We start from the raw sequence: 14,221 nt of genomic DNA on the forward strand, positions 1-14,221 counted from the left end.
GGGGGGTTTCTCCCCGCCGACCCAAAAAAAAACCGAGAGACAGCTGCGTTTTGCCAGCGCTGTCCTATACAGCAGCCGCGGCGCTGTCTAAAAAGCGTCTGCGGCGGTGCTGTATACAATACAGCTCCGCCGCGTACGCTTCTTTGACAGCGCCGCGGCTGCTGTATAGGACAGTGGCCACTTATTTAGCGCAGGGAGTGTTTCTAGAGACTCAGAAACCCCCCCTGCGTGCGCCACTGACAATATATACTGTTTTCATGTCTGCAGCCTGATATTTACAACATAAGTCTTTCTATGCTGGAAGTCAACTGATATTGGATACACTCTTCTGACTTTTGCTGCTAGAGTGCTAAGTAATATGGATTTGCTTTAGAACCTAGTCAAGCAATTTATATTTCAGCTGTTAGCAGTACTTATGCTGAAAGAGGTTAAGTTGATGTCTGAGAAAACGGCTTATTTGTAGCTTGTAAAAGTGCTTATTCTAATGACCTGGCATATTTATTTCTACCAAAAATAGCATTGGTCAAAGCTGGTACATTTGTAGTATATAGAAACAAGTGTTGGGCAGCGTCTTCAAAACTGTGCTTTGAATTCTGGGGCATATTACAGTCACGCTCACCATTAAGAACAATGTGCCAAAAACATTTTCTCCTATGCCTTCATTTCAGTCATTTGTTTTAAGGATGTGCATAGAAATGGTTGAACTTTGATCCAATGAATTTTTCAGGTTGTTTAATGTTTTCTTGATCCTCAGAGCAGTAAGTCTTGCGGATGGACTCTGGAACCAGCATTCTCTCATGGTCTTTGTAAGTTCTGATAATACCTAAGGGAGAAAACGAAAGAAAAAAATGTTACATTTGAAATGAGTTGCTTTCGCATAGATGGTGTCACAAATGTCACGCTCTGATCATTTTTAAAGACAGCGTTGAGGGACAGCCAGAAAACAGCTGAAGCAAACAAGTGCCTTATTACAGTCTGAAATTTCCCGCACCTTTCACACAATAAATTAAATAGCTGCGCAGAAATGGCTCATATTAAGCAATATTCACAAAGATATGTTAATTCTTAAGGAAAAATATGACAGATAAAAACACCTTGTTTGACCAATTTAAATAAGAGGAAAACATCTTTCTTGAATCTATCATGAATTTGGTGATTAATTGTTACTCATCTGGACTAAAAAAATGTTTCTTCTTTCTTTTGCCAACTTTTTAGTTGTAAAACATTTCCATTATAAACAGTGAGCCATATTTACAAATAAATGAATATTTGGGCATGTGGCAATATGGTGGCATGCAGACAGCAGTTAGTGATGCAGGTTAGATCAGTTTTGTGTTCTACTTCAAACCACACTACGCTGACTCCCGATCTCCTCCCTCTCATCCCCTGTTCCGCTTCTCGCTCCTCTTTCCTCTGACTCCCCATTGTGCCTCCCGTCTGTTTCCCTACCTTTAGGATGTAAGCTCTTGTGAGCAGGGCCCTCTTCCCTCCTGTATCTTTACCTTTTTATTCTCCTCCAACTCCACTATGCTAGCTATGTTTTTAGCTTTTAAAGTACTGGTATCTTTGTTCACTCTTCTGTATTGTACTACCCTGTATGGTCCACTGTCTGTTTCTGTACGGCGCTGCGGAAATTTTGTGGCGCCCTATAAATAAAGACTAATAATAAATAATAATAATACCTCCCATATAATCTTAATCTAACAAATATAAAACAGGTAAACATTTGTGAAGGCAGTGGGAAATGACAAGGTGGTGTTGAGGAGTGTCATCAGACCACGGACAGGGTTGTTTCGTGGATTACTTATCCTACTTGTCCTAGTTTTATGTCCAAAACCAGTTATGTCTCAGGTAGCTACTATGAGCTGGTGGATAACCACAAGTTGATGGTGGAAGGATGTATCGACAAGCCCAAGATGGTCAGGGACACAGGGATGGCCATGCAGGACAACCACTCACTATTTGACTCCAAATTTAAATGAAGATGTGTCTTCTCCAGAACCAAAACTAAACGAAGGTTAGGCTAATATAAATGGTGAAGATCGGTCTGCTTGCCACAGGAGCTGCACAGAAATGCCAGTTGCCAATGGCTGCTTTAATATTGTGGTTTGTAATGATTCTGCCTTATAGTAGTTACACACACAATCTCCATCAACAGATACAACTGTTATTCCATTACTTATATATCAATTGTTCCCTACACCTCTTACATTATAAGTATTTAGAGGTAAATATCTTTTGATAATTGCCCGTGGCAATACTATAAGCAGAGTAAGCTTAACTGGATATATTGAGAAAGAGGAGACATATCTATCACTAATTTCTATCACTATTTTGTATTTATTACTTAGTTGACTCTTTTGCTCCGTTAAGATATTTGCAGATGTTTCTCCCTCAAGACTTAAAAATTCAGACTTCCAAAATGCTGATTTCTGTGCCTAGTAACAGCGTCTAGGCTGTTAGGCCACTCTTAAACACTATGCAGTATTTTTCTGCTATTTTAACAAGCCCCAAAACTTTCTGCAAGAGATATACAAGCAGACTGCACTACTAAATGCCATTTGAGATCTACTTGTATTGCTAGCTCTGACCCAGTAGATTTGTGGATTGATTTTATACTTTCTACTTCAAACTGTATTCGGGTGATAATGTTCCTGATGTAAAATTACTTTCGCAACTTTAAATTTGGTATGGACTTAAAATATCAAGGAATAAAGAAAGTAATTGAAAATTTGATGTCATATATTTTTGGGGAATTTGTCTTTGAGCCTATGACCTTGAATTGTTAACCTCTTCAAACCTAGTCATGAGCTGTATGAAATTAAAGCCTCTTAATTTTTGAACACCTTTTTATTGTCTCAATCCTGGTCTGAGAAAATGAGGGTTTTGTATGATCACAAATGTCAAAATTTGTGAAATGTTGACGTTATCATATCCTTATGAATCAAAAACTATGTGAAAACTTTAAGTTTTTCAAGATTCAAGATTTGTAGTTAGCGTTAAATGCCCAGTAGGTATACTGAGTGAAATCAAAATTGGGCAACCTTAGGTAAAAAAAAGTAATATACAATTGGATCAGTTGAAGGGGAATGGCCCAATGATGCTTATGGGGCATGTTGTGCTGATCCTACAAGAGGTAAATAACTCTATATTGTCATCACATGTGGAACAACAATCATTTTCACACTTCAATATATCACTGGATGAGCTATATTGATGACATTTTGGGATGGCGCTTATAACGATTTTCAAGAATAATTTACTTATTTACTAAGGAACACATATAGCTTAACATTCATATACTGTATACTGTAAGGTCACACTATTTCATTTCGGACTTGACTATTCATTTTGATAGCATCACTAATAGATTATTGTTCAGCATATATTTTAAAGAGGTAAATGAAAATACTTATTTAAACACTACTGGCCATAACGATACATGTCACAATAGTATTTCTAAAAGCAAGTATTAAAAGGAGTTGAAAAAGAACTGCACCCTGCGATTTTATTATTAGGAACTAAAAAGAAGTTTATCATAAAAATTGTGCATCAACAGTTTCTGTGTGGTCTTATTTCTACTTATAAATAAAGTATAGGAGGATAGAGAATATAATTAATAGCCACTAGAAAATACTGACCAGGGATCCAATATTACAATCCATTATATAAAAACATCTAATTTCTTTATACAGCACTGCTAACAACCCAACCAAAAATTGGCACATTCAGTTAAAAATACAGCAGAAAAGTTAACAAATAAAGGTATGTACTTTATTAATATATCCCTGTGAAATCCAATACAATGCACACAAACTAGGATATTCAATAAGTATAGCAGCTACTCACAGATTGTGTATGGCAACTGCACACCAACGTGGTATCCCTAGCTGTAGGGCAGTAATCACCACCACCAGGCTTCTCCATTGGCACCTGGAAATGCTAATGTAGACTCCATACCATCCTTTAGGATGTAAGCTGTTACGAGCAGGACCGTCCTGCCTCTATACCTATTCTTCCGCCCCTACTTCACTCTACTAGCTATGCTTGGAGCTCTTGTAGTCTTGGTATTATTTGTTTATTATTCTGTAGTGTTTCATCATGTATACTCTACTGTTTGTATTCTGTACGGCGCTGCGGAAATCTTGTGGTGCCTTACAAATAAAGGATAATAATAATGCCAAGCCTTCCCTGCCCTACTAGACTACCAAGTCAGAATTTTACATTTATACATTAATTTTACATTCACTAGGCACTGTACTGTGCCAGCAATATTGTGGTGAGAGCAGGGTGTCTAGCCTGGGCAAATAATAGGTAAATGTAAGGAGGGTATTTTACATATATGTTTTTTCAACTTACCCCATATGCTGCCTTTTCTAATTTGATACTTGTATTGTATTATGACATTGTTATTGGTTATTTTTAAATGTTAGTAGGTGGGCTCGGGGTAATTATCAGGAGGATCCAGGTCACATGACTTGTAGAGGGACTGCAAGTCATGTCCCATCAAGAGACATTAAGTCCTGATTAGATGGCAAACAGATTTTGGGGGAATTAATGGAGGAGTTAAATTGGGAATCATACATTTTCCAGGCTGTGGCCAGCTAGACAGTCCAGAGTCAGAACAGCATGAGGCCTGTGGGTGTATGGGTTTGGGTAGGTACAGTCCAGTAACAGTCCCCTTATGGCAGCTGCCAATCCTTGGTGGGTCCCCTATATATAAAACCTCCCTGACCCAGCCCTGTGAGTGTGGGAACCAGACTAGCCTTACAAGAGTAAGGGGTCCAAGTCCAGGTGGGTGTGCTACGTGTTCTGTGTTGAAGACTAAGCTTCTACTAGACTTGGCATCCTGTTATTGCTGTTGGTGATCAATGAAGCCCCATGAGTCCTATTACTTGGTGAACTTGGGATTGGGCTTTACTCCTAACACGCTCGTAGAGGGGAGAATATCGAGCTAAGAGTCGGGGACCAAGGTCAAGAGAACTAACAGTTCTTGGGCTAGTGAGGGAAGGGACAGTGGGTCTAGTAAACCTGCCTGAAATTTATGTAATACTGTATTTTCTAGCGTTTATGTTTTTACAAACAAAAGGGGAATTCAATTAGTCACAATATGCCCCAACTATGGTACCTCAACATCGCGGATGTAACATCTCTGCAGAGTGCCCCGTGACCGTTCCAGAGGCACTCCAGGGATAATTGAATTCTGACCCTAAAAGTACCATTTGTACTTTCTAACTGTTTTAGCCTAGTGACTTAGAACAGCTATAACCCTAAAAAGTACTGAGTACCATGATGTGGGACATAGCGTATTTTCAGGTGGTCAGCCAGCGTAAGTGGGTGCAAGTGGGTCCAAACTAAGCCCAATGTCTTCATAAATATAGTTAGAATGATTCCCCCAGTATATGTGAGGAGGACACAGCCACATTATTTCTCAGTATTTATTCAGATATTATGGTCATTTCTCTATTTGAAACTGTCATTACTCTTTATGTTCTATTTAATCTTCATTTGCATTCAATAAAATTATATTTTTAGTATATTCATCCCTGATCTTAAAATATGGTTAGCTTCATAAGTTGAGTTGTGTGGATTGCTTTTGTAACTTGGGCAGGGTGACCTTTGCAAATGCAAACGTGATAATATCCATTCCAGGGCTTCCATCCTACTGAAGGGGACGTGACGGTTACCATATGGAGTGTGACTAGACTCACACTGTCACGGTCATCTGTATTTCTTGATCCGATTCGGGACCCTTGGGACTAGCTGGAGCAGGACTGAAACAGAACCTAGCAGCCTGGATGATCTTCCTGCTCATGTTCTTGCTGAATGTAGGGGGAATGAGTAGTCTGGAAATGCTGACAGGAACAGAGCACTTGGAAATGCTGACAGGAACAGAGCACTTGGTTAAATAGGGTGTCACAAACAACTATTGGCTGTTCAGTTCATGTGATCACAGCTACTGAATCTGGTTGGTCTGGAAAGATCACCTGACTGCATCCAAGATGGCTATGCCCATGCAGCAGAACAAACAGTATGTGTTTGTTTACAAACAGAGGTGTAGAGGACGGGAATGCTGCAGACGACCATAAGGGACCCAGGAAGCCCTGATATGACAGCGGTGGATGACATAAGTGCGGCTAAGATCCCGATGTGTGACACACACAGGGTAGTGTCTAATGCCTAACAAGATCTGCCAGCCCTTCGTCCCTCTCATTGGGTGACCTTGAACCTGTGTGAAAAGTGAGTGAGCGATAGATGAAAGTGATCAACCTCTTGCGTAACATCAAAGTTACACGTGTACAGCACAATTGTAAAATGGCAAATTCAGTATGTAATGCACTATTTACCAGACCAGTGAATAGCTTATAATGCATTAATTTAATGTTGTTCAATAATAAACTTTTTGTTTGACATTGAAATAATGCTTTATTGTTTTGTATGAATGTTTCTACATGTTAAATAATGATTATTATGCTTTTGAGAAAGCTATATCCCTCCTAAGCAGAATATCTGGAGAGTCCAAGGCTCATTAGGTGGCATCCTCAGGGGGGGGGGGTGATACAGTTACGTGAATAAACACCTATTAAACTCAACTTATGCTCACCTTACATAAATCTAGACACAGACGCATATTGATACACATACGCAGTACGGGAATGCATATTATTAAGCTACAAAAATTGATATACAGTACAAATAAATGCAAAATATGGAAACATTTACTCCATTAAAGAGACATCTGTTAGAAACTATATATGGGCTTTATATACCATTTGTAGAAGTTAAACAAGCATATCTTTTCATGACTTTTTACTGTGATGTAAGTAATGAGGAGAAAGTGTCTTTGCTCTAATTTTTTTAATTAGTCTGGTATATAAACATGACCGAGGCAAATATAAATAAAATAAATAATGTATAAAATAAATCTGTAATAAATACAGAAATCTGATGTAGTATACATTGCTATTATCAAGACAGTTTATTTATTCAAATTAGAGACTTTAAGCAAGCATCGGACGTTCATAGAAATATGGCAGTGTACTTTGAGCAACTTGTAAATGATTTTCTGCGTTAACAGACCTGTTCTAACATTCAAGGAATGGTAAAACTAAAGTTTATCCCACTGCACAATATATACAAAATGTTATGTTTAGTTTTACACAAAACAGGTGACATATGTGTTTTACACTGTACATATTACAAAAGCTATTTTTAAAATTTGTATCTAGAAATTTTCATTTTTTTTTAAATAATAAAACCAGTTAATAAACACAAAACAAAAACTAACAAAAGCTACACTGTAAGCCACTGGATACAGATACAATTTGCTACATTAGAAGATCAAAATATGACGTAACCTATTTTTACACAGTCCATATTTAAGGACCATCTACTTAGCTAAGACTACATTATCTGACATATACTTACTTTGTGTAAATGCCAAGTGTTAGGAATATTTGGTCTTTGTTGGTCAATGCAAACAACTTTCTTCATGTCGTCAAAACTTGGGTCATGTGGAACCATATCAAAGAACGGAGGCTTGTAGTCTTCCACCATACCTACAGGAGCCGGGAACCAGGGCAGGGAAAGAGAAACATATTAGCCTGCACGTAGTATGAATATAAGCCAGACATTGCCTAATTTTTATGTTACATTACAGACAGTTTTAAAAAAAGGTGAAGAATCTCTATAGCAATTTATTAAAGGGGTCGGCAAGTAGTAGTACATCACCAAGACCATTATTCCATAAAACTATATAATACATACAGCCCAGATACTATACCCAAGTGAGAACAATTTGAATTTGACTCCTGTCAGCCATATACATACCTATAACCTCTCGGTCTGACCATAAAACCCATGTCAGAATTACTTAGACCAGAATACTTTTCTCCATATTATTAACTGACTTTCTGCTGTCAGCATTACTATTATGGCTTTAGTTGCATTTGATACTTTCATACATAAATACAAAAAAAAAGTTCCAAACTATCATCATCATCACCATTTATTTATATAGGGCCACTAATTCCGCAGCACTGTACAGAGAACTTATTCACATCAGTCCCTGCCCCATTGGGGCTTACAGTCTAAATTCCTTAACACACACACACCAGTGACGGATCCAGGGGGGTGGGGGGGCGATCGGGGCAATCGGAGCGGACAGGCAGCACACTGTTCCTGCCTGTCACTGCCGAACAGACCTGCACATACTGTGCAGCCGCCGGCAGCCTCAGAAGTCAGAAAGGGGGCGTGGCCTAAATCGCCCCCCCCCTAAATCGCCCCCCGGTATAACAATTTCCTAGATCCGCCCCTGACACATACACACACACACACACACACACACACACAGACACACAGAGAGAGTCAATTTTGTTAGCAGCCAAATAACCTACCAGTATGTTTTTGGAGTGTGCATAAGATGCTAACCAGCTTCCCCTGTTATAGATATTTCACTATTCTTTTGTATGAAGCTAGAGAACATAAATCATTGGTGAAGCACTATTGCAATTTCCAAAATATACCAGTGCTGCGGAACATTGCAGGATGGAGACCCTTTAGTATTTAAGTGGTTAAACTAGGGGGCTGTGTAATCATTTCAGTGCTAGGGTCTTATTAAATAAGAACTTCATTCTAAACTACAAACTTAGAATTTGGTGGAGCTCAAAGTGATACAATAATAATTATACTTACCTGGTATGAGCCAGATCTGCCAGTTCTCCTGAAGCCTGTAATGTTGCCACACCGGAGGTTAGAGTACAGACTGGTGTGTGACCTTTATAGGCATCAGGAACACTGGTGGACCCAGCGAATGCTGCATATCTAGTAAGTTTGACTTAAATTGTTATTTTTTCTCAACTCTGAACTCTGTCCAACATTATTTTTGTTGATTTGGGTACAGTTAAGTCTAAAAATAAAATAAAAGTAGTAGAAATCTAAAGAGCACAGGGATTAGACATTCTAGAAACTAGATCTGGTGCAAGTTTTTGGCACTTTAGCAGCATTTAGAAGAATGTATTTTTATTGAATAAGAAATGATCGTATTTTTGACTGACAATATATTTACTAATAGTTAATAATCATAACAGATATACTGTGCTGTTCCCTTTAACCACTTGAATGCTTAAGGAGACATGGACTCCAAAACTGTGAAGGGATTAAAAAAACCCACCAACCACTGTAGATTGTGATCAGTGCGTATTGAAGTGCTGCAGCAAAAGACTTGCTGCAGAGTCATAAGGATGTAGAAGGGGGGGCTTTAAAAGAGCTCAGATCTCGCCACCCTGGCTCTAAAATAAATGGCGGCATCCACATTTTACAGAGTGAAGTCCCTTTATTATTTTAATATAGAACTTAAAAAAACATATTTTTAATTAGAGGGGTGTGCTTTAAAAAAGGTATACACCCTTGTTGTCTTATGATTACGTATCGCTAGTAGAGAAAAAAACATTTATGGAAATAAAGTGTCATATAAAGATGCTTATTTATACTCTTTATATTAAGTGAACCCATACACATAGGGTACCATCAGCAGTTATTCAGAAGGTAAGACAATCCCTCTTTTTTTACCTGTTTGCCCAACTTAAATTTAGTAAAATGTGAAAATATTTCTGTTATTGCGCCACCTTCTGGAAATGATTGTGCATTACAGGTCTATGGTAGAAAGGTAATTGACCCCTCATTTGATGAGACAGTTTATATAGTTTCCTGAATGGTATTCCTTCTCCACATTTTATTTTTCTGCTACCGTGACTTCTACAATGCACTCATCTCATATTTCAAACATAAAAAAAACATAGTGGTAGTTGGATATTTGTACTACTTGTGCTCCCTGTTTCATCTACCCAAAGACATAGGATACTATTCTTATCAGCCTGTTTGGTTACATAGAAACCAATGGAGTTTTCTAAAATTGCATATTCTGAAAAAAGCCAGGGCATGACTTGTGGGGGTCCTGCACAGAAATATGATTATTATGAAGATGGAATGTGATGAGTCCCAATGTACCAAAATTGGCTCAGCAGAGGGGGTGAAAAAATTAACAAGCAGTGAAAGGGTTAACCACAAACTTTATAGATATTCTGTAATCTTGCTGCTTGTAAAGTGTTTCCTATACCTAAACATTCTTTCTTTGTATTTTTTTAATTAATATTTGGCTCAGTTCTCTTCCTTCTGCTATTAACACCCACCACACATTCAGATTCTTTATTGTTGGAATTCTGTGGGTGAAAGTCAGATTTCGTATCCGCGTTGTGACTGCATTGTAAAGCTGGAACAGACTCAAAGTCAAAAGTAAAACCATGGACGATCCCATTTAGCACATCGCAACATGCATTCTGTGCTCCGCTGACACTCTTCTATGGTGAAAATTGTCCTGTGCCTCAGATTTATGGCAACAGGCTGCAGGAAGCATGGCTGAGTTCCAAGCTCCTCTCTGATGCTGCTAGTTTTCTAATCAGTGTTGAATAAACAGAGTGCTGATTGAATGTAATGGCTGCTTTAATCATGGACCTGGGTGCTGACACCAGATTACAGTGTTTATAATTTACAGCTAATCCTTTGTGGAAAACAAAACCATTTGAAATCAAAGGGCTGATTAGCAGGCCCGCAGTGTCCGCTTTGTTTCAATGTTAGAGGCAAGTTCTGCCTTGTTAGATTATTTTGTCTGTGCAATTAATTGACATGTGTAATGAGAAATTATTCATTCATGTGAACGTGTGAAACAGAAATACAGGTCTGTACAGGCTGCCACGTATCTGAAATAGAGGATTAGCGGCACTGGCATGAATGTTTTACAAGATGTAGCAGCTTTGCTCCTAATACCCTATTAACTCATTACAATAAGAGATAAGCGAACCGATTCGGAATCTGGATTAGTGCGAAATTTGCTGATTTGTGCAATCCAAACTGGTCTGCTTTTCAAATAAAGCTTAATCTCTACATTTCTTCCCTGTTTCAATAATAAAAGCAACAAGCACACACACTATATATATATATATATATATATATATATATATATATATATATATATATAATAGAATGATCTTGAGTTGCAGTAGTATGCACACAAATTACCTACCTGTGTACAAACCTTATTGCATATACTTTTTTCCCTAAAATACTGCTCATTGAAGCATCGGGACAATAAAGGGGACATGAGAGCTATCTTTATTCCAAGTGTCAACTATTGATAAAGTAATAGGAAGTGGGCTCCTTTATCCCCCTCTTCCAGTCATCTATTCTTTATGCCTCCAGGGGGTAAATTTATCAAGCTCCAGGTTTGAAAAAGTGGAGATGATGCCTATAAGCAACCAATCAGATTCTAGTTGTCATTTATTTAGTACATTCTACAAAATGACAGCTAGTATCTGATTGGTTGCTTTAGGCATCATCTCCACTTTTTCAAACCCGGAGCTTGATAAGTTTACCCCCAGGACTTTTTCCATGCTGAACATATCTATGGCACTCTCTGTCTCCCTCACGGAGTCACTTTATTACTGCATTAAAACTAACTTCTTCAAGCAAAGATATAACCTTACCCCAGTTCTCTCAGATATCCTCTTAGCACTACAAGCTGTTTTACAATGAACGGTCTCACCATTGGTTATATCTGATACATTACACATTCGCCATACTTTATATTCCTTTATTCCACTTAGATTACACAGGTAATTCCTCATTTATTTTGTTATAATTGTAATGTCCTGTTTATAGTGCTTTCTCTGTGCCACTATAGAAATCTTCAGTGATAATTTTGTGGTCTATACCAGAAGAGGCAAAATTAGCACACCTAGATGTATACATACTGTATACACACACAGACATCTTTGTGTTTCTTCATGTTCTGCCATTACGTATGCATCTGTGCCTTTCACTGCCTTGTTATGACAATGCTGTCAGCTGAGTGACGGATATGATGGTGGGCCAAGGAAGAGATGATCGATGAAGTTACATGGAGGCCAACGTCTCTTTCCTTCCACACTATGTAATGTGAATGAGCAGAGAAAAATGGGAGAGCTCAGAAGGAATTCATGACGAAATGGGGTGTGGAGGTTTTTGCTGTTTCAATCAATTGACCATTATGGCCTTTGCCGAGACAAATAGTAATGGTGGCCAGATCCAATCAGGGATCACTGTCCTACTATGATCAGTCCACCTTTGTAAGTTTTTTTAATAATGATTTTTTTAAATACCAGGGAATTACTCTGCCATCCAAGTAGAAGGGGCAACTTGGATGGCATTCCATTAAAATAGTCTTATTGCAACCAGTCTGCTCTGCAGTATATTACAAAAGCTCTATTTGTCTTACCTTTCTACTGAAAAGGAGCCACATAGAAATGCATCAGTCTTAACCCAAGAATGTAAGGTTTTCCTAGGAAGATCCAGTTCCCCCTGATTGTATTATCATCAAACATGAACAATAAGAGAATGATTCTGTAGGTCTAGAACTCACCATTTATAATTGTCCTCCTACATATTTCCCACAGCACTAATCCATATGCCCACACATCTGTCTGCTTGTATGATTCAAATGAATCTGTGCGTATGGTTTCATCCAGGACTTCTGGTGCCATGTAACGTTTTGTGCCAACTCGTGGGTTATTACCAATATCAAGGTAATCACCATTCTGACAGTGCACCACAGCAAGGCCTGAAAAACAGAGACATTTCTTTCATGGTTATACATTCTTAAATAACAGATTCTGTAGTACTGTAACAAACAAAACTAAAACTAGATTTTGTATGTGGTATAATGTTGTAGATTATATGGTAAATATAAATCAACTAGGAGTTCCATGGCCATTTATTTATTAATGTTTACTGGTATAGTGCCACCATACTAAGCAGCACTTTTGCCATATAAAAAAACAATGCCAAAAGCCAAATGCTTTTGTAGAAGACAAGGAACTTGTAGGTCTCTCCTTATATCTGTAACACTTTACAGTATGGTACACTATTCATTATAATACATCAGTTTAAATTAAACCACATTTCATTAGATAACACCTTTCCTTCTGTGCTGAGGTACTGACTAATTCATATCTTACAGTACTCATGAGAGCGAGGAGATATTAACAGGTGGCACTTTGGTGCCTTTGAAACTTTGTTTTACTTTGTTTAAAGTGCACCTGATAAAGTGCTTCTCTGACACACAGGTCTCACCCCTTAAAGAGTTTACAATGAGACCTGTCCCCCTCCAGCTCAGTTGGTGCAAAAATCAGGGGCCTAATTCATTAAGGATCTTAACTTAAGAAACTTCTTATTTCAGTCTCCTGGACAAAACCATGTTACATTGCAAGGAGTGCAAATTAGTATTCTGTTTTGCACATAAGTTAAATACTGACTGTTTTTTCATGTAATCCTATGCATGGAAATCTAGATATATTATATTTTTGTGAATACTAGTATTATTGTCTTTTATTTATAAGGCGCCACACAGGCTCTGCAGCACCGTACAGGACATATACAGAAAGCAGTGATCCATTACACATAACATGATACATGAAGAACAATATACAAAAACCAGACATACTAAATGAATAAAAATGCAGGTAACATGGTAATGCAGATCAAATTATTTGCAGGGCAGTGAGTGAGTGATGGTAGTAACGAGTGCAAGTAATACAAGGCATCATGTATTTTAGTGTTAGTCATCATTTATGTTTAAGATACCACATCCATCTGCTAGACCTTTGCTACATTCTCACCTAAGTCTGCAATGCAGCATTGTTTGTTGGCTTTCACTAGGATGTTCCTGCTCTTCAGGTCTCTGTGTGCAATAGCAGGTTTTCCTTGGGTGCCAAATATTTCCACGTGAAGGTGCACCAACCCACAAATAATTGACACCGCCAACTGCAAGCATTCTTCAGGATCAACAGTCGTCCTCTGTAGATAGTCATATAAAGACCCATTGTCATAGTAATGAGTAATCAGCCACAGCTGAGTGCTGGAGTTTCGAGAAGTCATATCAGATGCAATGAAGCCTGAACAATAAATATATATGCATAAAAATCAAATCTGTATCATACAGTGTCATATATGTCATACACATAAGAGAGAATATTGTCTTGACACTAAAGTTGTATTTACCACATGAAATGTAATTAAATATAAAAAACACCCCACATCCTCCATTTCCCACTTTAAAATTCCACTGAAAATATTCTTTCCTGCAGTAGTCCAAATGTAAATATGACAAATAAGTAATCTGAATAGATTG

At 38.0% G+C, this 14,221-nt stretch overlaps 1 protein-coding gene across 5 annotated transcripts in view; it reads right to left on the reverse strand.

Moving 5' to 3' along the window:
- Nucleotides 1–221: 221 nt before the first annotated feature.
- ACVRL1 (activin A receptor like type 1) overlaps nt 222–14,221 on the reverse strand; it is a 50,366-nt gene continuing 36,366 nt past the window's right edge. For all 5 annotated transcript variants that reach the window (XM_075199688.1, XM_075199690.1, XM_075199686.1 and 2 more), the window contains exons 7-10: nt 13,710–13,985; nt 12,455–12,652; nt 7,429–7,559; nt 222–823 (exon numbers count right to left, since the gene is read on the reverse strand). In XM_075199688.1, the coding sequence (XP_075055789.1) occupies nt 665–823; nt 7,429–7,559; nt 12,455–12,652; nt 13,710–13,985 (764 nt within the window). In that variant the 3' untranslated portion in view covers nt 222–664. The remainder of the gene's footprint in view (nt 824–7,428; nt 7,560–12,454; nt 12,653–13,709; nt 13,986–14,221) is intronic.

Source organism: Mixophyes fleayi, chromosome 2 (assembly GCF_038048845.1).
Source record: "Mixophyes fleayi isolate aMixFle1 chromosome 2, aMixFle1.hap1, whole genome shotgun sequence".
NCBI lineage: Eukaryota > Metazoa > Chordata > Amphibia > Anura > Limnodynastidae > Mixophyes > Mixophyes fleayi.